Source organism: Canis lupus, chromosome 26, assembly GCF_011100685.1.
Source record: "Canis lupus familiaris isolate Mischka breed German Shepherd chromosome 26, alternate assembly UU_Cfam_GSD_1.0, whole genome shotgun sequence".
Classification (NCBI taxonomy): Eukaryota; Metazoa; Chordata; class Mammalia; order Carnivora; family Canidae; genus Canis; species Canis lupus.
Genome location: NC_049247.1, coordinates 5634019 through 5661548, shown reverse-complemented (window position 1 = coordinate 5661548; position 27530 = coordinate 5634019). Strand labels below are relative to the sequence as shown.

At 55.0% G+C, this 27530-nt stretch overlaps 1 protein-coding gene across 29 annotated transcripts in view; it reads right to left on the bottom strand.

Annotated features, from left to right (window-relative positions):
* The window catches only part of NCOR2 (nuclear receptor corepressor 2), a 211459-nt gene that overhangs the window by 60852 nt on the left and 123077 nt on the right, over window positions 1–27530 (bottom strand). For 24 of the 29 annotated variants that reach the window (XM_038574764.1, XM_038574765.1, XM_038574763.1 and 21 more), the window contains 5 exons: window positions 26043–26097; window positions 23599–23697; window positions 8472–8632; window positions 6939–7111; window positions 4761–4823 (listed from right to left, as the gene is read on the bottom strand). In XM_038574764.1, coding sequence (XP_038430692.1) covers window positions 4761–4823; window positions 6939–7111; window positions 8472–8632; window positions 23599–23697; window positions 26043–26097 — 551 coding nt within the window. The remainder of the gene's footprint in view (window positions 1–4760; window positions 4824–6938; window positions 7112–8471; window positions 8633–23598; window positions 23698–26042; window positions 26098–27530) is intronic. The other 5 variants (XM_038574767.1, XM_038574780.1, XM_038574782.1 and 2 more) reach the window with 1 other exon arrangement.

Here is a 27530-nt window from a genome sequence, read left to right as displayed (position 1 = left end):
GCCTGCCCCTCCTGCCCAGCATGGCGCTGAGCCTGAGGGCGGGCGGCCAGCTCCCTGGAGCTGCCTGGTTCCTGGGGAGGCTGCTTCCTGTACATGCTCAGTGCCTACTTGGTATGAGCCCTAGGGCAGGCAGCCCTGCCTGATTCCCTGCACACAAGAAAATGAGGTGCCCATCTGCCCACCCAGAACCCTGCAGCTGCTATGTCCGTCCCCTGCTTCACCCTCTCCCCAGGTTCTGGCCCTCCCCATGCTCTTAGAGTCAGAGCCAAACTCCATCCTACAGCTGGTAAGGCCAGGACCCCAAAAGTCTTTCCATCTCTTGACTCTCTCGCCCTCACTCCCCGTTTCTACATCTTCTTACTTGACCACAGTACCCCTGCCACAAGGCCTTTGCATGTGCTGTTCCTGCTGCTGGGATGCTCTTCCCTCCCTCATTATTTGAAATTTTTAAAGATTTTATTTATGTATTTAAAGAGAGGAAGAGTATAATCACGTACACGTGAGCAGGGGAGGGGGAGGGAGAGAGAGAAACTCAAGCAGACTCCCTGCTGAGCAGGGAGCTCAACATGGGACTCGATCCCATGACCCTGAGATCATGAGCTAAGCAGAAATCAAGAGTTGGACACTTAACCAACTTGAGCCACCTAGGTGCCCCTCATTATCTGATAGTAGCCAAGGCTAACTCATTCAAACCTCACACCAGCCCCATTCCCACTCTGTAACTAGAGTACCTGAGTTCGAATCCACCAACTGACAGCTGTGTGACCCAGGACAGCTCATTTAACCTCTCTAAGCCTTGGTTTCCAAATCTGAATAAAGGAACTAATAATGGAGCATCTGCCTCATGAGGTTGGTAGGGATGATGCGACCTGAGGAACACCCAGTAGGGTTACTGATTATCTGTGCTCTGGGTGCCAGTCCCGGGCCTCTGCCTCGGAGGGGACCATCTCTGGCCTCATTGAAACTCCTCCAAGCATCAGGTTACATGAGCTCAGCACGTCACTTACCTTCAGCCCACTTCCCCCACATGCACATAAGGAGCCAAAGCCCTGAAAAGGCAGACACTTGCTTGGGGTCACATACCCCTTTAGGGGCAGAGCCATGACTTGGACACAGCAAGAAAGGCTCCAGAGTTTTGGTATTGAACTGTGGGGCCTACCACTTCTGAGTGCCTACTGTATGCTGTACGTTTATGGTTCACGCCTCCCCCCTTTTATGATGCCCCTGTGGGATGGCATCCTGGTCACATGCCAGAGGAGGGTGAAACAAGGCCAAGACAGGGAAAGGCCAGGCCAGGGTCACATGGCTGAGGAACTGGTTAGTGTTATAAATGGTGATGGGGACCTCAATATGCCTGACACATGACTGACCTAAGCTCTTCTGTTGCTGTTTTGTTTTTTCCACAGAACCCCAATGGCGGCTTTACCAGATTGAACTGTGTTCCCTCCAAATTTCATGTTCATCTGCCACCTATAAAAGTAACCTTATTGAGAAAAAGACTGTTTACGGATATGAGCAAATTGAGATGAGAACACCCGGGTTAAGGTGGGTCGTTGTAAGGAGAGGGGGATTTGGACACAGACACACAGAGGGAAGACAGCCACATGAAGACAGAGGCAGAGGAGGGGGCCGTGTACCCACGAGCCATGGAACGCCAGGGACCACATCCCTGGAGGCTAGAGTAGCCAGGTGGGTGCCCTCCCAGAGCCCCCAGTGGGAACACCGCTCTGCCCACACCTTGACTTCAGTCCTCCCACCTCCAGAGCTGGGAGAGAGCACCCTGCTGCCGTTTCTAAGCCCCTCTGTTTGTATGTGGTTAGGGGAAGCTCCAGGAAACTCCCATGGTGGGTGATACTCTAATTCTTACAGTACTGATGAAGAAAGAGACACAGAGAGGTTGATGGACTAGCCTGAGGTCATGGAGCTAAAAGGCTTGGTTTCTCTCTGCTGCTCAACCTTCAAGGCCAGGCTGCTAGATGTCTCCTGGGGTACTTCAGTCTGGCTCATCTCTGGGTACCCCCCACAAAGGGTGAAGCACTGGGTCGATGGGAGGGATGGCCAGCAGGATGAGTGCATGCCATCTGCCTGAAGCATAGCTGCTTTTTTAGTCCCTTCCTGGGTTTTCTGGGGGCCGGATAGGGGGCTCCAGAGCATTCCTGACCTCCCCACCTCTGCCCATGGTGGAGAAAAGTCACCGGGGCTACTAGCACCTGCCTCCCGCCCTGCCCCCTCCCGCCACCTGGAACACAAAGCCATTAGCAGCCACCCTGAGCAGTAATTGTCCAGATTGCTGTAATTCACGGCAGTCGAGCACGCTGGTGCTCATCGAATTATTACAAATGTCACTGAGCAGGGCCTTGGCCGTGCACAGTCCCCAGGGGGTTCTCGCACTGCCGTCTCTGTAGGCAGGACCCAGGATGAGCTCACTGCCGCTGTAAGGACCCAACCTTGAGACAGTGGGGCGCACTCCTGTCTCAGCTAGTGAGTCATCCCTGCCGACCTCCCATTCCCCAGATCTGCCCTTCCCAGAGGGAGAGGACAGCAGCCAACTTGGCCAACTCTCGGTTCCCAGGCAACAAGAAGGGAGCCAGGGATGGAGCCGCCGAGACAACAGAAGACACTCTGTGGGGGATGAGGGGCTGTGGGAATACAGGCTGGCAGTCCTGGGGTGTGCACATGGAGCCCCTCACTGCCCCAATGGGTTGGGGTGTGTGTGTGTGTGTGTGTGTGTGTGTGTGTGTGTGGGGTGGGGGGGGGGGTGCTGGCCAACATCGCTGCCAATGGCTGAGACACAGGGATCTCACGTGTGGTTAATAAATAATCCTATACAAATGTTCCTGGCAGCTCTGTTCATAATAGCCAAGAGGTGGAAACCACCATGACCGTTGACCAATGGATGAATGAACACATCAGGGGGATGTAGTCCATCCCCACGGTGGAACAGAGCTTGGCCATACAAGGAATGAAGCCTGCATGCTACAACACTGATGAACTTCGAAAACACAATGCTGAGTGAGAGAAGCCAGACACAGACGGGCACGTACTGCAGGATTCCATTCATGTGAAAGTCCTGAAGGCAAATCCACAGAGACGGAAAGCAGATTAGTGGCTGCCAGAGGCTGGCAGGCCTTGGGGGCTGGGTGTGACTGCTTGTGGGTACGGGGTTTCCGTCTGGGGTGATAAAACGTTCTGGAACTAGACAGAGGTGACAGTTGCACAATACTGTGAATATACTTAATGCCACTGAACTACACACTTTTAAATAGTCAAAACAGTAAATCTTATGTTATACGTATTTACCAAAGTTACATAAGACAGTGAAAAAAACTCACACAATGTCAGTGAGGCCTCCTTTGCACCCAATGGTGTGATCCATCCTGGAAACCACAAAGTGGACAGAGAAAAACAACAGTGTGCCCCCCCCCCACCCAGGGGGCTAACCAGCACCCCGGCACCCTGCAGGTAAAGACGACACCTAGGCACCAGGTGTACTGCTCTGATGTGCTGGAAATCTCTCACGTTCCAGGGCCTTGGCCTAGGCGAAGAGGCAGGGCAGCTCCTCTCCTGAGTGCTGCTGAGGGTCTGCCTCAACTGAAGGCAGGGAGTTCAGAAGAGGGGGCTGGGGCCTCGGGAGGGCAGGGGGAGGAGCGCCCAGACAGCAACTGGGAGGATATGGCCTGCTCAGGTCTGGGGTTGCTCCTGGTCAGCTGCTGAAGCCCCAGGGAAGAGCACCCAAGCCACTGAGCATCCCCTTCCTAGGGTGGACAGTGGAGGCAGGGCAGGGCAGCCAGCCCAGGTACATCCTGGCTCAGAGGCTACAGTCCTCACACCACTGCCCTTGTGCACCTAGGGCCCTCACGAGAAAGGTCATTTGTTCCCTCTGTGAGTCATAACCCGGAGGCCCAGGCTTGCTCCCCACCCCTCCATGCACCAGCTCCTGGACCTGGGCCATCCTGGGCCTCACTCCTCACTTCCTCCTCTGTGAAATGGGATGGAAACAAGAGCCACTCTGGGCGCTGCAATCAGAGTAAATAGAGCAGTCAGGTAAACAGAGGGTCAGGCTCCACCTATCCTCAACCTTCCTGTCAGTGCTGGGCACAAGCAAAGGAGGGATCGGTCCAGAGACAAGGGGAATCCACAGGGACGCAGTCCTGGCAATGTGGGACGCACCCTCAGGACCCTCAGTGCTTGTTATCTCTGCTTCCTCATGGCCAACCCTGATGCCCCTCCCAATTCACAGATGGGAAACAGAGGTAGATAGGTCGCTGAAGCAGGAAGTGAAGGACCCTGCTGTTCTGGCTTCAAGGAACACATGGCTGGCTTCTAAGGGGGGACATGAGGTCAGCGCTACTGCACATGGCCACCAGCCGCCTCCAGCCCTGCCTCGGTGACCCCATCGTGGTGGCTGCCACCAAGCTCTCTGTACCTCCTCTCCAAGACGCCCAAGTGTGCTGCCACCAATATCTACAGGGCCACAATGTGCTGACCCTGGAAGGCACAGAAGCTATCCACTGACTCGCCGGCACAGCACGAGCTGTACCATTTCTGAGCTGTGCCTCGATGTCACCCTAGGGACACAATGTGGAGTCTGACAAAGCAGCTATTGGCCAAGGAAGAGAGACCAACCTGAGAACAGCCCAAAAGCAGAGCATACCCCTCCAGATGGCACCATAGCACCTGGTTCAAGGCCCAATGTGCCACATCCTCCCCAGCACTTGGATGCCAATTGAAACTGGTCAGAGCCCTCAGAGAACCCTCACCTTTCTTGGCTGTCTCCATTTCTTCTTCAGTCCAGCGAGAACTCTCATTCATTTCCATTGAAGCTGAAAAGGAAGACAAGGTGCATTGGCAGCAGCCCAAGGGGTGGTCCAGCTCACAGACAGCCCGCTAGTGTGGGGGTGATATAATCAGCCCATTTTACAGGAAAGGAAACTGAGATGGCCCAGGCCCTGGACTATGAGAGCTATCTCTGCATGCACCTGGTTGAGAAGGGGGTAACCCACCTGAGAGCATGGTGACTGCATAAAGGTCAGGGGGACCAGGGACATGAGCTTTGGGTGGGCAGGGGTCTCATCAGAGCATGGACTTGCTGATACCAGTGATTCTCTGCTGTTAATCCCTGTTTTAACCCACTAGATGCCAGGAGTCCTCACTCCAACTGTGACAGTTAAAAATGGTTCCAGACATGGCCAATTGTCCCCTGGGGCTTGTAAGGTCACTCATTGACAATGCCGCTTTATAGGACAACTGCCATATTCTCCCCAAAGTCCCCCTGTGTAAGGATGAAGCTTTAGAAGCGACATGGCGGCCCTTGACATCACATAGAATTGGCCAGGCCTCTACTGTGGCAGTTTTGGGGTCTCTCCTCCAAGGTCCCCCAGATATGAGCCCAGGTCTCTCCCTATAAATTGCTTAAGACTTCATGAAGGGAGGGGTGCCAGGGTAGCTCAGTGGTTGAATGTCTACCTTTGGCTCAGGTCGTGATCCTGGGGTCCTGGGATTGAGTCCCACATCAGGGTCCCCACAGGGAGCCTGCTTCTCCCTCTGCCTCTGTCTCTGCCTCTCTCTCTCTCTGTCTCTCATGAATAAATAAATAAAAATCTTAAAAAAAGAAAAAGAAAAAAAAAAGACCTCATGAAGGGGGCAGACATGAGAGGCCAGCCACATGGACTCAGTGTCGGGAACAGCACCAGGCCCAGAGCCAGCCAACAGAGGCTGGCTGACCAGTGTAGGAAGTCCCAGCAAGAGGGAATGAGAAAGAGCAGCTCAAGCCAAGAAGGGCACCCCACCCTCAGCCAGGGCAGCCTCCCCCACTCCCTGCTGCCACGGCATGACATTTTTGTGAGAGCTCACCAACTTTCCCCTTCTTTTGCAACGGGATCCTCAGAGGGAAGCTATGAAGTCTCAGCTTGGGGTGGGCATGTTGGAATAGTCTATCGGAGGGACCAGGGTGGTACTTTCCACCCGGTAGACTAGCTCCAACATCAGCCTGGGGCCTGAGAGGAGCTTCCTATGAGTTTGGCCCACCACTAACTGCAATGGCCATTGGCCTCTAGGCACCAGGGGGTAGCCAGCAAAAACCTACAGGAGTCATATGAAACCTGTGGCCAATGGGGCTGAGTTTGAATCCCAGCTAACCCCATGACTATGGAGGCAACATCCTTTCTCTAAGCCTTAAACAGCCCATCTATGAAATGGGTACAAATTATCTCCCATGGGAAGAAGGGACAGGTGTCTGGCACGGACCCTGTGTGTGGGGTAGGGAGCATCCATGAGAACAAAACATCATCTCCATCAGTTCCTACCCTAGGAAGGTATCCTGGTGGCTGGGCCTCTACCTGAGCCATCAGCGCCCTGGATGGGGGCTCCCACAGAGGTGGGAAGGCCAGCCCCCACCAACAGCCAACATAGTATGGAGAGGAGAGACACATGTTGGCTGCCCCCCTGTGGCTGAACTTGAGAACTGCTATTCAATCCATTTCTCCCCACACACCCTCAACAAGTTGAGGTGGGGGTGGTGAGGTTCAGAGTACCTGGAGGAGCAGAGAAACTGAGGTCCACAGAAGTGAGTGCAGACTCAGGGGCCTATGGGGCTAGGGCAGGGCAGGGGGGTACAGTCTGTGCCCAGGTCCTTCTAAACAGTAGTGGTGGCTATTCAGTGGAAATGGGGGCCAAGAGTGGCCAGATTTTCTGATTAAAAAACAGAACCCAAACCAGTAATCTGGATTTTTATGTGAACCCTCCCAGTTCTGAGTTCTGGGGTAACTAGAGCTGACGCACCATCATAGGTTCTCCCCCACATACAGCAAGCAGTGTAGATGAGGACCCCAACACACAAGGAAGTCCAGGAGCTTGCCCCAGGTCCTGCCCCATGCAGTGAGTTCAGAAGCCAAAGCTGCGGTTTGGAACCCACCCGTCCTCCCTGGCCTGAAACTCACCCAGCTCAGCGCTCTGTTGCGGGGTGATGGCCTCCTCACTGTTGGCCTCATTGGCCATGGAGCGGGTGATACGTCCTTTGCGTCTTCCCTGGCTGTTGGCAGTTTTGCGGCCTTTGGAGGCCACTGCTTCCTTCTCATCATTGTCCTCCCCAGAGGTGTCATCCGTCTTCTCCCTAAAGGCCAGAGGGAGATAGGGATGGCTTCACCTGAACCAGCAAGTGACAGTTGCAAGAGGCCTGCTTTTCTTTAGTTCGATGTGTGCTGGCTGCCAGGGGTTTTGTACTACTGAGAGGCTAGGAGCCAGGAAAGCTCAGGGTAAGGGCTAGAGGGCAGCAATTTGCAAGCCTTCTTCACCAGAAGAGAGGCTGTGGCTACCAGCTCTCTGCGGCATTGCTGTGTTTGTCCAAACGGACCTGTGAGCTAACAGCTACCACAGCTTTATATTCTCCAAACCAGGGCTGGGAGCTGGTAGTTAACTGGATGGATGTGCACAGACCAGTGGCTCTCTACAAGACCACCTTACACACCAAAACAGAGATGCACTCTGCCATCTGCCTGCAAGACTACTGGATTACCTGCGTGGGGGTAGGCAGGTACAACCCACAAGTCCACTACACTTCTCAAAGCAGAGATGCTCACTGGGGCTCTAGAAATGGCACCAGCTTTGCTTGCAGTATTATTGAGGGCCACCATGCCTTGCAGCATTCACAAAAGGGAAGTCTCCTGCTGGGCTTCTGCAGCTGAGCCAGGTGTGTGGGGGTGCATGAGATCTCCGTATCCGTATCCACGGCTGGGGCTTTCTCGGAAGCCAACTCAGAAGGGTTTACTGTGGGGCCGCCTCCCATTCATCTTCCTGAAGGCCCTCCCTGGACGTCTGGGAGACAGGGGGTAACGAAGCCAGATGTTCTCTGAAGCCACATTCCTGAGCCTATCCCAGGTATCTGGCACTCAGCCGTGCCCGCCCCCCTCTCTGGCGTGAATCTCCAGCTGGCTGTGCTCGGCACCCGCCCCTGGCAGGCACAGGAGGCTATGCCTTGATCTGCAAGAACTCATGCTGACAGCGATAATTCTAAAAAGGTGAGGGCAGTGCCCGCCTGCATACCTAATCCTCCAGCCAGCCCCTCTGATCCCCCTTCCCCCGCCTGGCATCTCGGGAGGCTTGGCGGAGGAAGGGGAGGAGACGAGCAGGCAAAGAGCTCCAAAGTCATCGCCTAGATTTATTAGCTCAGGAGTAGAGCTCAAATGAGCTATCAGTCTCTGAGGTCTCTGGAGGGTTTGAGGAGGAGAGGGCAGCCGGGAGGCGAGAGGAGGGGGCCAGGCAGGCTTCTGGAAGGGGGGCTGTCAGGTTCAGCTGGAGCCAAAGAAGCCTCCCTTGCCAGCAGGCAATCCGCCTATGCCAAACCGCTGTCCTCCAGCGCCTCTGCAGAGTCGGCCCCAGGGGGCCTGGCCTCCAGCGGGGTGCAGACCACCTTGTTCCCTCATGGGAGGCAGGCTAGGCTCCAGCTGGGCAGCCGTGTGGCCGGGCCACCTTACTTGTTCAGCTCCTCCTTGTCGTTCTCCACATCGGGCTTCTCCTCCTCCTTCTCGGCCTCCTTGTCCTTCTCCTTCTCCTCCTTCTCCTCCTGGCTGCTCCGGGGCATCTGCTGCTGCTGCTGCTGCTGCTGCTGCTGCTGCTGCTGTTGCTGTTGCTGCTGCTGGGTCCCAGGGCAGGGTGGGGGAGGAAGAACAGTGAGTAAGTGAGTCTCCACACCTGAGCTGAGGGAGCTGGCAGAGGAGGGGAGACAGACCAAGTCAGCAGCAGGCCCCACTGCTAGGCCAGGGAGAGGCCTTTGCAATGGCTGGGGGTCCTGCAGCCCCTGGGATCTGGGAGGCAGGAACCCGGGGCGACGAGCAGAGATCAGAAGCCTGAACTCAACTCACACCTCCTCCACTGGGTGGCTGTGTGACCCTAGATGAGGGTCTTGACCTCTCTGTGCTCTATTCAGCACGCCTCAACCTCAGCCAGGGGCCAAGAGGCCGAAATGAGAGAACCCTCAAGGATCTGGTGTCTGGTGAGAGTGTTAAAGGGGGACTGACGCTATCAACAGCATGGCCAGAGCACGTAAGCACCAGGGGACCTGGGGACACATCCCTGACGAAGCTCAGGCCTGCTTGTCACCACATCTGTAAAATGGGCAGGTGGAGCAGTATCCTGGTGCTTGCTGCCATGTCGAGGAGTCACTCTTGCAGCAGTGGCTCCATCTCCTCACGTCAAGGGGAAGCGAGCCTCTACTTTAAGGGAAGATCAAAGGGGCTCACAGCAAACCAGCCTCCTCCCTCCCATATGATTTCATATGCCCCGTCACACTGGGCTGCCGAACCTGGCAGGACAGGGGAGGAAGTAAAGGCAGCTCCCTCCTTCCCCAGAGGTTGCCTGGGGAAGAACTTCCTTTCTGCCCTACCCGATTTCTTTTAAAGCACACACGGATCCCCTCAGCCACCCAAAGTCCTCTCTACAGGCAACTGCCAATCCAGACCATCTTTCCAAGCCAATGATACAAGTGAAATGAAAACAAACCCACTGAAAAGCCTTTCAAGTGTGTGGTAGGGGTATGGTCATACCAATTCTCAAACAAGAAGAAAGAAACCCAAGCAGATGGAGAAAGTGGGGGCAGGCGGGGTTTCACTCCCTCTCTGTATCTTTCCTCCCCATCAGGAACACACAGGCTGCCTCAGCCTGCGACCCCCTCTCTAAACCTTCTGGTGCAGCTGGAATTTAGGAAGCAGCAGAGCACGGGCCGGCAGGGGCATCCTGTGGATGCTGGGGCCCAGAGCACAGGTCTGCAGGGAACCCCATGTTCTTTGAAGCTGTAGCAGCAGCCACCCTGAGACCGCCTGGTTTGGGTCTGCCTCCCTCTCTCCAAGAACCTCCTCTACTCTTTAAGAGGAGGCAAGGGAGCATAACAGCTAGACTCAGAACAGCCTCTCCCCCACCCACCATGTTGCTACCAATTTCTGGTGGCTGGCCCGGTGTCCCTTAACTAGCCTGTCCCTCGCCACCGCCAGCACCCCCCAAACACTAAAGCATAAATTTTCCACAGCCTAGGAGCTATGGCTACCTCTCACACCCAAAAGGCAAAGTCTCTTCTGGAGCTGTCCATCCCAGCAGGCAGAAGCAGGGACAGAGGTTTCCCGGTTTGTTCCAACACAGCAGGCCCTCTACACACTCTCCTGGTGAGCCCGGGTCAGGGACCTGGCTCCAGGGCAGGACAGATACTGTGGCTGACTGGGGAGCAGTTCCCTGCCCTATGGGCCACCAGCGTGACTACTGTCTCCACCTGTCTGATTTGCTGACTTCTACAACACCTGGTAATCTGACACCAGGGTCTGGGCAGGGCAGGGGCTTTCCAACCGCAAGAAGCTTGGCATCTCCCAACACAGCCTTCAGCTGAATCCACACCCAGACCCCCACCTGGGTGGCAGCCTCACTCCGAACCTTTTCTTGCTGTTGCTCCCAATGGTCATGTGGGCCCAACTCTGGGCCACCCTCCAGGAGGCATCTGTCATCATCCCCTGGATCTAGGCCGGTGGGTCCTCAAAGCCCACTAAGGTCTCCTCCTCCACAGAGGCCACTGTCCATCCCAGCACGGCCAGGAGCTGTGGCTCCCCACCACTGAGGCCTGGCCCTGCACCAGCGCCTCCTAACAGGGGCAGAATCCCAGGGATGTCTGTACCCCAGCCAGCACCCAGCTACATGCCTTCCTGTGGCCCTCCTGCCTCAGAATCCTGCAGAAGCCTCGCTAGGGAGATGCCTGCGTTTCCCAAGGGCTTACTATACGCCCATCATGGAGCTATCAACTAGCTCCTGGCCCTATGAGGTCCTGAGGATAGTGATGGAGATGAAAAACCAAGAGTGGTGGTGACTGGGGCTCCATGGAGGCGCCCTGTCCCTGGCACCACAACAAGCACCTTGCCACCACTATCCTTCTTAATGCTCTTAGCCAACCTCAGACAGAAAGGGCAGTGACCCCTGTCCACATCCTGCAGAGAAGCAAAGCCTTATGGTCTCGGGGGAGGAAAGGTGATGGCCCAGGGAAGGCGGGCATGGTCCCATTATCCCCAAAGCCCCATTTGGAGTCTCTGACCAGGATCTACAGCCTTGGTGGAGTGGTCTTTAGGCATCCTTGTCCCTTCCTGCCCAGCCCACCTTGTCCCCCATTCAAGACTCCTCGAGCCTCCACCTGAGCCCAGACCAGCCTGTAATGTAATCTCCCCTACCCCTGTATCATCAACCACATCACAGCACAAATAACAAAAATAGCTCAAAGTGCCACACACATGTCCTTCTATCACCTCCTATACTAACCCCTTCATTCTCCCATTTTACAGAAGAATAAAGTGAGGCACAGAAAAGGCAAGTGACAAACCTCGTAAAGAGGAGTGCCAGGATTGCAACCTAGGCCTGAGTTAACCCCAGCCATACCTGACCCCCTCTCCCGCCATCTCCAACCACCCTGGTGTGCCCCTCACCCCTCTACCAGCCCCCAGCCAGTGCTCTGGACCCACCTTGTGGGGAGGCCCAGAAGTCCCTATCAGCATTAGAGCCTGGTCATGGTTCCCACCACTTCCCACTCAGGCTTATAATCCCAGAACCAGGCACCGCTGCCCATACCCGGACACATTACCAAGCCCTAAGCAGGGGTCAGGGAGGCAGGGACGTGCAGCCAATACCTGCTAGCGCAGCACCTCTGAGGCCACCATGGAGCCATGGCACAGAGCCCCCAGATGGGCTCATGGTTTCGTGTGACCTGACCACCATCTCCCTTAGGAGAGGTGTCTCAGCACCCAAAGCTGAATGGCACCACTGCAGGGGGTGAAAGGGAGGAATCCCAGGTCCATCCTGGCCTTAAACACATTTTCCAGTGGGTGAGACTCGGCAGGCATAGTAACAATCATCTGCCTGGCCTCCTATTGCCTGCAGAAGGTCAACGGGCTGACTTAGGGGTGCTCTATTCACTCCACACTTATGGGGTGAGTTGAGGTCCCAACTCAAAGGCCCTCCACAGCCAGGTTAGTCTCCAAAAGCCTTCAATGGTCTAGAGCAGCAAACGAGAGGACTGTTAAATGAGCGAGGATGAACACCCACTCCCGTTCCACGTCTGGACCTCAGGCCATCCATGGCTGTGGAATCGCACTTGCTGGCTTTCAGAAGCAGTTCAGAGCCCACGTTCCCACGGCCCAAAAGCAGCACATATGGGTCACCTGGGAATCTCTGGAAGTCCTGATGCCCAGGCCACACCCACACCAATCACAAATCCCCAGGTTAGTCTAATGGGCAGCCAAGCGTGAGAAATAGTGCTTTAGACAAGGAGCCAACCGACTTTTTCCGTAAGAGCCACGTAGTTAATACCTTATGGCCACAGGTCCACTGGTTTCTATTGCAACTACTTGATGCTACATGGTTTGTAACTTGAAAGCAACTAAAATGCAAACAAAAAGGCATAGCTGTGTGCCAATAAAACTTTATTTACAAAAGAGGCAGTGGGCCAGATTTGGCCTGCGAAGCCATACCTTGTCCACCCCTGCTCCAGACCAGCGCTGCTCAATCTAAACTGTACACAAATCAGCCGGGGATAGTGGGAAAATGCAAATTCAGCGTGTCTGGGGTGGGTCCGAGCCTCTGCATTTCTAGGTAGCTTCCTGGAGAGGCTATGCTGCTAGTTCTTGGACCACACGGAGGAACAAGGCTTTCACAGATCCTTATTTCACAAAATACACCCAGGGCCCTTGCCACTGGCAGCAGGTGACACCTGTGGACCTGGGAGAAGAACCAGAGCCCAAACTCCACCATCTCAAATGACTCTGGAACTCATGATAAGGGGTCTACCTTTGCTTTCCAGACACATCAGTGGTCAGACTCACAATGGGCTTCATGCCCAGTGCTCGGTCGGGAATGTCCCTCCCAAACCACTGCACAGCTTTGCAGAAAACCTGACCAGACGTATGGTTAGCCAGAGCCATCAGTGCAAATCCCTGAGGGACCCCTGCTTCCAGAGCACTGAGTGCAGGACAAGCAACCGTAACTGAGCCTGTACTGTGCTGAAGCCCCAGACCAGGGCTGCTTGGAAAACAGCATGGATAAAAACAATAATCGATTCACGAAGCCTCCTTTCCCTCATTATACCTGTGAGATGACAAAATCCTCCCAACAACCCTGAGACTGCCTCTTTATAGAAGCAGTTTTATAGAAGAGGACACAAGGTCATGAGAAGTCAAGGAGCTCACCCAAGGTTGCAAGATCCTATAGGCAGGTAGGTGTTCTCCTACCCTGGGCTAGGAGATCATGCCCTACCCCTACCCCCCTTCAAGCCAAACTGTGCTACCACTTGATCATTCCCTTCACATGTGTGCTCTGAGCCCACAAGGGGGACACCACACCACAAAAAGTGCAGTCCCTAACCTTCCAGAGCTAGTGCCCCAGCTGACGGAGGCTCAGTGCTGATAACACTTTTGAGAGGCACAGCAGTTAACATGGTGACAGTTCCTCCGGATCCACAGGGACAGGGAAGGAGATCTCTGAGTCCCCAGAGGCTTTTGGTTGACAAGGATGAGGGGAATGCTGCAGGGAGGGGACCTGCCTGGGCAAAGGCACGGCAACATGAAAACAAGTACCTTACCACATGACATACGATATAGTGGACATGGCTGCAGAACCTGGCCACCTTTAACACCCACACTCAGACATATAGGTGCCACCCTGGTGGCAGTGGACAGCCACCGAAGTCTTTTGTCAGAGGTGGAGGGGTAGGCGGGGGATGACATCTTCTGCCCCATGTTGTAGGGCAACACAGTAGCCGATCGAGGGAGGCATGGGCATCAGTTCCAGAAAGAGAGAGTCCAGTGAAAAACGGTGCCAACAAATCCCAGTAAGAGCTGATGAGACTTAATCCTCAGATGACAGGTCCTCAGAAACGTGTCATGAGAGTTTTCTGACACCCCCTACACAGCAGCGCCCAAGGCACCACCATCTCATCCACTCACTGAACAAACACATCACTGAGCAGAGACTATGTGCCTCCAGGGAGCAAATCCTGAGAGGGCCTTTGTCCTCATGACACCTCCTGTCTCTCAGCACTGGGGACAAGAGTGCCTAGGAGCCCAAGGCAGGCAGGAGAACTGGGGTTGGGGTCAGAGATCAGACGCAAGACACAAAGGGGTCTTCTGGTCGGGGAGGCTGCCACCTTGGCCCCCACCTCGGCCCCCTACCCTCCTCCTCCAGTCCGTCTGTCCCTCCCGGAGAAACACAGACAGGGATGCCCCCAGAATCTAGACAGCGGTGTGCTGGAGCTGGCTCAGACCAGCTCACGAGAGCAGAGTTCAACTTTCAGGGATTTCGCAGGCAAGCCGTTAAACACACCCATTATTAAAAACAAAAGTACATAACCTTACACTTAAAGAACTTAAAAACAAAGACAGTAAGTACTCAAAATGCATCACTTCCCAATTATTTAACTACATGTATCTGCTATCTACGCTCTTCATGGTATTTACATCAGCGACATCCACATAGCAGAAGTGGGATGGGGCACCACGCTAGGCGCGTCCCCTCCCAGTTCCACCTTTGGTGACATCACTTTAGTAGCTTAGATGGGGCACGGTGGGAGTATTGATACCAAGGCAACTGTTACGTGCTACAAATCGGGGCTTTGCCCTCAAAAGGCTGCTTGCTAAACACTTACCAGCACTCCCCTGCAAACAGATATGCCGACAAAACTTGAGTAGCATTTATACACACACACACACACACACACACACACACACACACACACACACACACACGTGACGTCTGTTCTGCCTGCAGGGAGATGTGTAGTTGTGGCAGCCAAAGCTCTGTTTTAAATTGTCAATCAGATCCTGTCCTGCCACTGGGAATAAAATCAGCAGTCTGCCAGACCACAAAGCCATGTGATCCAGCCCCTGCCCAGACCTGCTCACTTTACGCACTTCCCTTGGGGCTGCTCCCCGCTGCTTCCTGGAAGATGCCATGTTTATCCCTACCTCAGGACCTTTGCACTCGCTGCCTGGAATTCTCCCTCCAGCTCTGCCTGGCTGGTTCCTTCTTATCGCTCAAGTTTAAGCCCAAATGACACCTCCTCAGAGGAGCCTTCGAGGTCAGCTCCCTAAAAGCTGCCCTCCCTCACATCAGCTATCTACTGACATCCTGTAGCCCTTACCACCACCTCAAAGAATCATGCTAATTTACTTATGCACTGCCCATCTCCCACATGGATGTATCAGCTCTGGGGACCTCATCTGTCTGGTTCACTGTGGAATCACCTAGAATGGGGACAGTGTGAAGGCATGACACAAGGTCTCCAACATGGCCACCATCCACCCAGGATGATCCACAAGCTGTCAAGGCCAAGGGAGCCTGTCCTGCTGTGGCCTGCATTGGCATAGACCCACACAGATGCTGCTCTTCTGGGAACTATTTCCTGACTCTTGGCAGCCCAGCTTGAGAGGCCCGGATGTGGGGCCCATCAGCCCCTCATCTATCAACCCCCTGCGGTCCAAATGATCCACGCTCACATTTTCTGGGCTGGGCTCACATTTTCCATGTCTTTCGACGCTTTTGATGTGGTCTGCCCTGGACAAGGCCGGCAGACAGCCAGGTGTCCCCTGCACCATGTCACGGCCCATGAGAAGGCCATGTTTGTCTTCTCCCAAAACAGCAGCCCAGTTTGCTTGCTCCCTAGGGTATGGCCTCTCCTGCCTCCTGGGAGCCCACCTACCCTCCTGAGGACAGTGGTCCCTGGAATGCATGTGGGGGGCTGTGCACCCGGAGGAGCCTCCCACAGGTCTCCCCTTTCTGGGCAGGAATCAGAGACATCTGCTCACTGGAGCCCTAGAACTGGGCAGTCTGGCCTGGCCCCACTTGCTCCCAGAAGTACAGAAGCACCGCCTCTGACAGGCCTGGGCCGCCCAGGAAAGTCAGAAAGACCCCCAGGCTGGAGGCCCATCTGGGCTCCGGGTAGCAGCCTGGGACAAGTACACTCACACTTAGCCAGTGGGCCAGGAGGGACAGCCCAGCCCAGAGTCAGTATGGCCATATCTGGCCTGCCACACATCCCTGCCAGACTGCACCAGGGAAAGCCCTCCGGTGATCTCATTGGTTGCGGGGGGGAGAGGGGGAAGCAGCCTGGCTCTGGGAACCAGCTCCAACTGCACAGCAGCTGCCCCCTCCCTATGTGGACCGTGCTTGGCTGGGTCTGCCCTGGAGCAGCCTTCCAGGTCATACTGTCCCCTGTGAGAGCTGCCACAGGCACAGGAGCCTCGGGAGTGCCACAGCAACCGAAACAAGGTCACCTGTCTCTTTGGCAAGGAGCTGGGAGAGGAGGCTCAGAGGGGCGGGGACAATGATTGGGGAGAGGAGGGGGGACAGATAGGGATGCAGGCACAGAGGGAACAGAGATATAGAGACTCACACGTGGGGAAGGAGTCTGGGAGACAGAACACAGAGGGAAGAAAGAGGGTGAGAGAGGGAGATCAACCTAGAAAACATAGAAGCCTGGGGTAAGCATCTGGTCAGAGGTGGGAGGACTGGGCCACAGAGCAGAGCCATGGAACGTAAGGATGCACAGGCCAAAGGGCAGGAGGGAAGTGGGGCCCCCTGCATGTCCCCCATGGATGCCCCAGGGACAGGCTAGAAGGCTGGGCTCAGCTGCCTGGGGGTGCCAGGAACACACATCCTCCGTGGCATAGCCCCTGCCATCGCCTGGATGGCCACGAGAGCCCCTTGGTCACAGCCACAGCAGGATGGGCCCTGCTGCCTGGCCCAAATCTGCCTCACACTCTCAGTACCTGATGATCTCCATAGTTAGGCTGACTACTGACCACAGCATTCCTGGGCTCTGGTTCTGCAATTAGCTGGGATAATGGGGCCCCTCTGTCCATGAATCATAAACTATAAACTGTCACAGCCTCAGTCAGTAATTCACCTCATGGAGAGGATGCTCTGGCTTGGGCCCAGCCCACAAGCTCACCTGCCACTCATGGTTGGGTCTCATGGGCCAGGGTCAAGTACCTGAGGGCTCAGCTCCCACTTGCCAAAGGTCAGGTGTGCAGGGTCCAGGGGGTGGGCATGAAGCGTTCTAAAAGTCTACGGCTTGGCCTGCATCTTTCTCTGTCAGAATATGGGTAAGTTTCCAGAAGGTGGACGGCTCCCTCTGATGAACACAAGGGTGATTCTGGTGCCCCAATGGCCAGTGCACAGGCCTTGCCTCCAGAGTCAAGCACCCATGCAGTGGATGCCAGGGTGGGCCTCATCCCTCTCAGGAAAACGCAGCTGTCTGAGGGTCTGAGCACAGAGACATCCAATGGGTGATGCTTTTCATCAAGGAGTTTTACATTCTGCTTTTGTAACCATTCAAGCTTTCAAAAGGTGACCAACATGATGAACAAATGGCTTGGTGCAGGGTGTGTGATGAGGGTGTGACCAGACAAGGTGTCATCTGAGCAGATGCAATGATGTCTTGCTACACAACGCTGTGATTAAGCATTCAAGGAAGTCATGACCCTGGGAAGTATCATTTGCATAGATGAAAATGCACAGGGTTTGTCCCCTGGATGGTCGGGCCGGGTCCCCTTCTACAAGATGCCTGCTGCCTGCCCCCCACTGCGGCAAATGCCCTCAGCTGTGCACGGCCTGTGGACCGAGACCTGGCCCTGCCTGCCCACCTCAGGACACCTCAGAAGGGCCATTTCAGGGCAGCCCTGGTGGCTCAGCGATTTAGCACCGCCTGCAGCCCAGGGCGTGATCCTGGAGACCCGGGATGGAGTCCCACATCGGGCTCCCTGCATGGAGCCTGCTTCTCCCTCTGCCTGTGTCTCTGCCTCTCTCTCTCTCTCTCTCTGCATCTCTATGAATAAATAAATAAAATCTTTTAAAAATTTAAAAAAAAGAAGGGCCATTTCAGCTCATGCTACCTTCACAGTCATCTTCTCCTCCCCATCCTTCAACTGTGGTTGGTCTATGTGGCCAGTGATCCTGTGCCTTGCCTCAATTTCCTCTTCTACCCCCCTGCTCCCTCCCTCTCCCTTCCTCGGGGGCCCTTCTCAGTAAATATCCCACAGGCTGAGGTTCTGAGTGGTCCCCGACCAGCAGCCAGCACTGGATGAGGCTAGAGGTTAGAGAGGTAGGCTCTCGAGTCCCAAGGAAGAGCATAGCCCAGCAGTCACCTCCTGGTGACAGTTGGGAGACCCTCAGCTGGATGCCAGCTCTGTCTCAGGTTTGTGACTCATCCTGGGACCCCAGGAGGGGACAGCCTGGGGACACAGACTGCAGCCAGTCCAGAGCAGGCGGTAGTATCCCCTCCATTCTGGGGGAAATAGCTTCCTCCCATTGGCCCTGTGGGTTCCTCTCCTACCCAGATGTGGGGATTTGAGCCTGGAACCCACCTCGATCCCACTAAAACAGGAATAGTGAGAAGAAGGGCACTGGCAAAGACATCAGGAGCACCCTCATTTCTGGGCCTGGGCTAAGAGCCAGCCAATGCAGAAGATGCACCTTCTACAAGGTGGCAGGTGGGACCACCCAGCCTAAAGAAGCCATCAAGCCACCTGGCACCCATCTCACAGCTCTTCATTGGGATAGTCTGTGAGGCATCAAGACAGCCATGCTGGACTGATGCCTTCACTCTAGCTTCCTGAAAGATCATGGTTTGGTGTGGCTCTGAGGGTAAAACTTCTAGTCCTGACATGGCGGTAGGCACTCAATAAATGCCCTTAGATGAACACACGGTACTGTGCATCTGACACCTGGCAGGGAGGGCCCATCAAGGAGCACTTGTCGGGCTGAGAAGCTGAGTGGCCCCTCACGGCCATCCTTAGCCACAGTGTGGGCCCAAGCCACAGGAACCACAGACAGATGCCACAGCCTCCACAGCTACTGCCACCAGGGGGAGGAAAGGACAGGCACGCAGCTGGGGGTGCTAAGAGGGACTGCAAGAGAGCCTGAGAGAGAGAGACAGCACTCTGTGTCTCCCAGAGACGCTCACGGTCCAGGGAGCACAGGAGAACTGAGAGACAGTATTTCCAGCCACTGGCCCCCCAGAAGTCAGGTGCACATGAGGCCAATAACAGCTTCCTAGGGAGCAGAGATGGAGACCCAGACAGGCCTGGTGCCATGATGTAGATGGGGGCTCCGGGGAGCACTCCCACCCACAGCAAGACCCATCTGCTCCCTGATGCAGCAGAGCCTACAACAGACCAAGGAACCTACAGGCCGACAAGGTCAATGAGGGGCAGCTTCCACGGCCAAAACATGGCAAATGGGACCACCAGGGTCCCCCCTGCCCTTGGGCTCCCATGGCAGTCTGTGCTGGGTTAGCATCCTGACTATGACACTAAGAGCAGGTTCCTCACCTCCCTGCACCTTCTACCTGCTCACCCATAAAGCAGGGATGATGGTATCCACCCCTCACACTGATCCTGGTGCCGTGAGTGGCCAGCAGTGTCGCTGTCCCATCACACTGCAAGGCCAGTGCCTGGCAATTCTGACAGGGCTCCCCTGTCTCGCTGGCCTCCTAGCAACTCCCCAACAAGGCAAATACTGGCTGAGACAACTAAGTCCTCCTCTAAAACTAAAGGGACCCAGGAAGCCTGACTTGCTCCCCTCAAGAAATAAATACATGACCGATGGCTCAGCCCCCATCTACCTGAGGAGGAGCAGGGGGAAGGGAGCAGCTACCTCCTGGCAGCGGAGGCTCTGCCCCCGAGGCCACCCAATGTCTGTCTTCCTGTGGCTGCTCAGGGAGGTGAGGGGGCCGTCTCCGGGGTGGAAATAAAAGGCTAGGCTCTTTACTCAGAAGCCCACACAGATAGGAGAGTCGGGACAGGGAAATGGGCAAAGGGAAGGGGACACAGGGTGGGACTTGTGCGCTGGGGCCTAAGACTGCCAAGGCCCAGAGCTGCCAGGGGTGGGGTGCGTGCTGGTCAGACACAAGGATGAGGCAGCAGAGAGGTCATCTGGGCGCAGCCGTTCCGCAGTCCCCACACCCTTCTCACCCGCTGGTTGGGCATGCAGTGGGTCTCCGCAGCCTCTCCTCCTGTCTGCTCCCAGTCTCCTGTTCTCAGCCCGTGGGAGACCACCACCTCCTGCGCCCGTCTGTCCATGCAACCAGAGGCACCCACATGGACACACCCCTGCCCACTCCAGGCCAGGCTGTGGGAATCCCTACTCTCCTAAATGGGAGGTTTACCAGCAGGATCACAAGTTTTGTAAAACCAAGGAGAAATAAGGAAGCTTGGACTCCAGCAGGAATTGCATCTCAGATTCATGAGAGGGGCCGAGGGACCTGGGTGTGCCATTTATTTCACTGTCACGGGGCAGAGAAAAGACTTACAGCCCCAAAGTCAACACTTGCGTTGATCCACTTACTCCATATTTACGAACAGGGCCAGTGGGTGGTGGTGAGGGCAGTGAGCCTGACGGGCACAGCAGCCCATCCAGGATGTGCCCATGTATCTCCATCCCAGGCAGGGCCTGGGTCTCAGAGGCACACCAGTATCCCTGGCTGATGAGAGGGAGGGGTGAGCCGGGAGACAGGGACCTTCTGCCAGCTTCTTCCTGTCTTTTTTCGAGAGGCAGAGCACAGAGGCATCCTTTCTCCATCCTGAGGCTCTGGCTTGGGCAGAGGGCAAAACCTCACCAGAGAAGCAGTGCAGACACTATGGCTAATCCAAGGCAATGCAGACAAAGAGAGGGAACAGATGTTTCTCCTCTGCTATAAAACATTCTAGGGCTCCCCGGCGCCCTGGCCTTGCCTGGTCTGGCCTCTGCCCCAAGTCAAACAATTCCCTCTTTACTGCCCCCACCTAAGCCCTACTCTCAATACTGGGGCCTGAGGACAGATGGAGAGCAAATATGATCAAGAGTATACTTATCACAATGAGCACTGAGTAACGTAAGAAGTGTAGAATCGCTATGTTGCACACCTGGAATTAACAGGTTTAAATTAAACTGGTCTTAAAATTAAGAACTTAATTAAAAAAAAAAAAGAGCAAACAGGTTATTTGGTCTCTACCGTCAACGTCTTGTTGTTTTTCATGCAACCAAAGATTGAAAACTCAGACAATTTCACATAAACTCTGATCTCCAGCTCATCATCAAAAATCAGCACTGGCAGCACGAGGCCACTTGGCCAAACATCAGCTGGGGCAGACATGGGGCACAAGTTCTCTATGCCGGCTACAGGCCTCACCACTGTGGCCTCTCACAGAAGCTGAGATCAAGTCTGAGCTGCCACATACCATCACATTTGTGCTTCTATTTTCCATAGAGTACAGAAACACTACTAGTCACTCATCAAATATGAGTAAAAACCAGGGTCCCATCATTTTTCTCCAATTGTTCATTTATTTAAGAGCCTGGAAGGTGTTAAGACCCCTGGTCCAAATACTCTGAGGGCACTGTGCTCTCTCATGCCCCAGTGCCTTTGCACCTGCTCTTCCCTCTGACCAGGACACCCTCACCTCTGTTCTGGTCCAACAAGAGGCTGCTCCTTAAACTCATTTTTGAGGGTCTCTATACTCTATGGAGACTCTCAGGCAGACCGCCAATATAACCAAAGGAGATCCCTATTCCTAGCATACAAACATCCCATAAACAGAATTAACACCACAGAATGAAAGGCATGGCAGCCAGAACCAAAGATGCAGGACACGGACACCCACACGCATCCTGGGACTTGTCCGGGGTTCCCCCCTCCCTAAATGACTTCAACACACATTAGTCCTCATCTCCCTCCATGGTTCTCCCCATCTGAGTCAGAACCCCTTCTCCTCCAGATCCCTCAGCCCAGCCACCAGGAAGGGCCTCATGAGCCCAGCCACAGTGACCCCACAAAAGCAGTAGGGTGAAGGCACAAGGGCTGGGAAGACTAGTAGGAGAACTGGCACATAGTAGGTGCTCAGCAAATCTCTGATGATGATTTTTAAATAACGCTGCTAAAGGCCTTTAGCTCCCCCTCTATTTTGCCACAGACCCCACCACTCCCTATTGCCTCTCATGCCTCAGCATATTTATGCTCCCTGCCTGGAATTTATTTGCATTTGTGCTTCTCAGCCTAGAAAATCCCTGACTGTGCTTTAATTTCTAAAACACCACAGCTAGCTCTTTGGAATTAAATAGCTCCAAGCCAGGAAGACTCGCTTTTACACACCTGTTAGATGGGCCAGCAGGCTGGCCAACTGTGGTCACACAACACTCAAGGAAAAACCTATCCATCAACTAACTAAACACACTCACGCTTCAATGACCCAGCCCGTGAGAACCGATACTCAGTCCTGATTATTTACCCATGAGTGCAGAGAGGGGTTACTTATTCCCCCGTCAACAAATTTGCTCTCTTAATTACATGTGGCTTAGCCAACAAGGAGGTGGGTCCACACTGCAGAAGCACAATTCCCCAAAGCACAGGAGAAAGATGCCAGTTAAGAACCCATGTGTGGGACCCAATCACAAAGTGGCTGTTTCACAGTGGGTACCAGGACCCCAGCAAGGATGGCTACGCATGATACCTCAGGACCTTGCCCTGACCAGTGTGAGGAAGAGAAGACGCCAACATTAGGGAGAAAACCCCAGGACATTCTCCTCCCAGCTTCTGCTACTCCTGGCCTTCATCACACTTCCCTGGGTACCCCAGGCCAAAGGGCCCAGGAAGGACACGCCTCCACCAGTTCCAAGCAGCTTCAAATGGCAGCACCCCAAAGCCATCTGCATGCCCAGCCCAAGTCTGTCCTCCAACGGTGGAACCCCACCTCTTCCCTGAGTCCTGTACTCCTAGCACCTGCCCTGAGCCAATGCTCAATGGCCTGGAAGTGAAGTGAATCCATCCCCTCTCCCTGTCTCCCAAGCACTGATTACCCAGGCACCTCCTTTCACCTGTGTGCTACAGACCCCCACCATCTTTACCATTATTTGCCAAATGTTATTTAAAACCAACTCCTTGCTTTCTAACTCAGAGGTCAGCATTTTCTGGAAAGGATCAGTCAGTACATACCTTAGGTTTTATAGTTTCTATCGTAACTACTCCACTCTGCTGCTGTAATAGAAAAGCTGCCACGGCAATATGCAAATGAATGGACATGACTGTGTATCAATAAAACTTTATTCACAGAAGAAGGGGTAGACGGGACTTGGCCTACAAGCCATAGCTTGCCAAGCCCTCTCTAACATAAGTCTCATCCTAAACAGTGATGTCTGAAAGGTTTCAAGTTGATGTACTGGCTATTTTTTGCTTTCAAATATGCATAAAAACACGCTAAAAAAACTATAAACATTTTTCAAATGTTAAATTTGTGAGCCAGTCATGCAGAGAACCCAGTCCTCACTCTGGGGATATGACCCGTTCACCACAGAGATCATGATTCACCAAGCCAGGAGTTCTAGAATTTTCCAGGCTGAGAATGGAAGTGGTCTTTTTCCTAATACTCTTCTGGGCTGCCTGGGTAGGCCTAACACCCCCAGAGAGGGTTTCCTGGCCATCAGTGAGGAGGCCCAAACTGAGGGAGCCTGCTACAGAGCAACATGTGCAGATGGTCACCACCCATCTTGCAAATGGCCGCATAGGAGCATGCTGGGAACTGGTCCCACAGCTAACCACTCTGCCCTGCCTCTCACCTGGCTCTTGCCGCGGCGCCGGTAGCTCCTCCTCACCAGGCTCTTATAGTTCTCATTCTTCTTGGTCAGGTAGTAATAGAGGACACACTCAGCCACAGTCTGTGGGACAGAAAGAAAATGATGCTGTGTACAGTGTGGGTGGTCAGAGCAGGTGGCCAGGAGCTGGAGATCTGGGTTCAAATCCTGCCTCCTCCACCCAGAACAGGGTGACCTTGGGCAGGTCACTGCGCCTTCTCGCCTATGTAACAGGGATGCTCAGAGCACATACTTGCCAGAGCGGTCATGAAGACGGAGCACTCGGGACATGTTACAGAAGTGCTACCTGGTCCTACTGCTCTTGCTGCTATCCATAACTGAAATAGCCAAGGGGTCACCTGCCCCCTCTCCAGCCCCTCCAAGCTCCCAGTCGGGCAAACTCAAAGGTCTGCCCCAACTTGGGCCTGGGTCTCCTTTCTCTCAGTCCAGCTTCTTCTTCCCAAACGTCTGGGGCCCTGAGTAACCTCTTCCAAGCTTTGTGATCCAGCCAGACTATAATGTCCCCAAGCAACTCTTTGTCTCTCGGAATGTTTATAATTTTCTCTGCCTTGGTCTTTTCCACACCCATCTGGGTCTGAACCCTGGTGCCACTTGCTGAGTTTGTGACTGGCCCTCCCTGAACCCCACCACCTTCTTGCCCAAACAGGACCAATGACAGGGTGTCCTCAAAGCAATGAGACTCAACATGGTGGTGCCTGCCATCTGCGACCCTGAACCAGCTCCAGATGACAGCTTACCTCTGAGGGTCATCCTGTCAAGGCTGCTGGGGGCAGAGGCAGGCAGGGCCTCAAACCCCACGGCCTTTGACACCTCCTAGAATGTACATGAACAGAGGCTACTTCCCAGGTAAACCTGGCCCCCCAATGCAGCCCACACAGCAGTTGAGAAAATCATTATGTTATCAGACACCAGTATTTGCAAATTGGGTAATGTGGGTGTCCGACTTCCCCTTGAACAATTCAGGGGAGCGCCTTCCATGTTGGAGGACAACAGGCTGACTTTGACCCTACGCAGCAGCTGTCCCTGCAGGTGGGCAAGTTCCCACCCTGCTGCTGGCCTCACTCAGAACACGCCTCTCCCCAAGGGCATGGGGCACCATTGGCAATCCCTGCTTTAGATCCTTCTGGAAGCTCTATTTAAGTCCTATCCTGAGCTGCCTCTTAGCCAAAGTACACCAAAAAGTTTACTCTCCAGGGTAGAGACTCTGATTCTCCCATTCCCAAGCAATGCTGCTCAAGGACCAACTTCTGAAAGCCTTGCGTCCATCCCTGGGGAGCCCTGACCTAGAGCCTCCTGGACTGTCCACACCCGCAGCATGAAGCCATCATGAATTCAGAGGAAAGGCTATTTATGGGGCTTGCTTTCCCATGCCGGTTTTTCAGGCATGGAGAGATTCCGTTTCCCCACACTGCCCCATCTCCCTCCTTCTATGGTTATCAGCTCATTAAGGACAGATGTCGGGGACAACTGTTCAACTTTAAAATAACCGCCTGGCTCCTGCTCAGACGGCCCTCTCTCAACTAAAAAGCATGAGGCCTCCAGCAGGCGGGTATTAGCAAAGCTGGGGGTGGGCAGATGACCCTCCTCTCTGACAAACCTGATTCAAAGGAGTGTGGCCTAAAACACCCAGGACTGCAGCTCAGAAGGAAACCTTGGCTGGAGCCCTTCCTGCTCTGCCCAACAACACCAGGGTTCCCAGGGCCAAGGCCAACACACAGGGTCTCATCCAGATCCAACCCAGCTTCCCCCCACTCCCAGCACTGCCCCACCCAACAAAGAGTGAAGAGTGCAAAGGAGGTCTCTGCCATTCTGTTAGGACACTCTGTCCACCTGCCAGGTAGGAGCCAGAGCGAGAGGGGGCACTGGTTTGCTCTGGGTTTGGGGGCAAGGCAAGGTTCAGGTGGCAGTTCTATACAAAGGTCTATCCAAATAGGATGAGAACTTACAGACCACAGGCCTGGCTGGCATCGGTGTCAGAAAGCATACCATGACCATCAGAGGGAGCAGCCCCCTGAAAGAATGCCACTCTTGCCTATAAAACCCTAACGGGGACGCCGGGCACAGCATGGCTTCCAGAACCCATGCCCAACGTGCAAGGACGCTGGTGCCACGTCTGAGGAGCTAGCTGGATGGAAGCCGGTGCATTCAGCTCTCCTGGGGTTTCCTCACTGGTGCTCCACCCCCTTGGACGGCAGGGGCGGGGCCCACGGCTGCTTCTCCAAGGAAGGAGCAGGAGGACAGAGGGGGGGAAGCAGGGAAGGACAGACAGAACAGGGGCAAGCTCTGTGGGCAGGAAGGGAGGGTCCTCTGCCCCAGGGCCAACGGTCGCCTATCAGAGTGGACCCCAGAGAGGTGGCGGGGCGGGCGGGGCAGCTGGGCTGCCGGCTGCGCTTGGGGTGGCCACTCACCTTCCTCTCCAGGAACGATGCGATCAGGCCGAAGTTCTTGGGGTGCTGCATGAACCTGCGGAAGGAGAAGGGCGGGCGTGAGGCCCAGGCACAGGGGGCTTCCCAGCTGGGCGGGCGCCGAGCACCCGGGCGCCTGCCATCTCCGCGGGCCCGGCTGGGCGGGCGCCGCCCCACTCGGAGCAATTAAGCCCAGGGGGGTGTGGGAAGGGCGGGCGGGCCGAGGGTAAGAGAGGGCGTTCCTTGGAGTGAGTCACTGGTTTTAGCGCCTTTGAAAATATATTTGTTTGTCCTGCTGGAGGCAGCTTCCAGGAAAAATGAGGACATTGCATGCAGCTCTTTGGTGGGGTTCCCCCCCTTTTAAAATCTGCCTTTGTTTCTATCTCCGGCCGGGTCTGGGAAGCCGGGCCTCACCCGGCCCACGCGGGCCCCCACAGCCAGACCACAAGTCAGGCGGCGAGCTGCAGGCCTCCCTGGGCGAGGCGGGAGCACAGGCTCCGGGTGCCCGCGAGGAGGTGGCAAGAAAGGACTTATACCAGAGGGGGTGCGGGGAGCTGGCACCCCATCAAGTGGCTTCCTGCGAAGCCTGCGGAATTACTGGGAAAGGCTCGGCAAGGCTGAAATGTCAGGGCCACAGGAGCAGGCGGGCAGTGGGGGCGGAGATGTGGGTCACGGCCGCTGAGGCCCTAGGGATGCTGGGTGGAGTCCTTGGCCCAGGCCCAGCCTTGGCCTGCCGGTCGGTCCCCACGACGCGCCACCGCCCCACAGCCTCCCCCGGGGAGGGAAGGAGTTGCTGGTGAGGCGGGGGCCCCAGTCCCCTTGAGGGAGCCTGGGCCAGCGCCCGGTGCTCTCCCGCCCGGCCCTCCAGATGGCTGGGCAGGAGGCCAACAGGCCCCTCCCCTGCTCCCCAAGCAGACACCAGAGAATCCGGAATGGCCTCTTCTTTCTTCCAGGAGGAAGCTTAGAGTCGAGTGGCAGGCTTCCCCGCCTGGGATCCTGCCTCAGGCAGCTTGCAAAGCTGGAGCCAGCCGAACGCCCTTCTTTTCCAGACAGTCCCCTTCCTCTCCCTGCCCCAGTGACATTTCCTTCCCCTCTAGATCCGTTCCTCAAGGTTTCCCCAAGGAGAGATGGGGTCCCAGGAGACCAGATTTCAAATCTGGAAACCTTATCTAGCTCACCTCTTCCAGTGCCCTCCATCCTAGCCCTGGATCCTCTGCCAAAACTTCCTAAGAACTTCCTACCCACTGGGCACCTCTCGGCAGCTAAACAAGGGAGGCACTGTTGCTATACCCATCTTACAGACATGGAAACTGAGGTTCCAAGAGGAGAGTGGCTACTGGAGGGGACTAAGCCACTAAATGGTGGGGCTCTATGCCACTGGCACATGATTTCCAGAGGCCTGAGTGCCATCGATTCTTTGGAAAATGAGGTCTTGACCAGGAACACTCTCCGGGAAAGATGCATGGCACGAAGCTGAGGCTCAGCGGATAG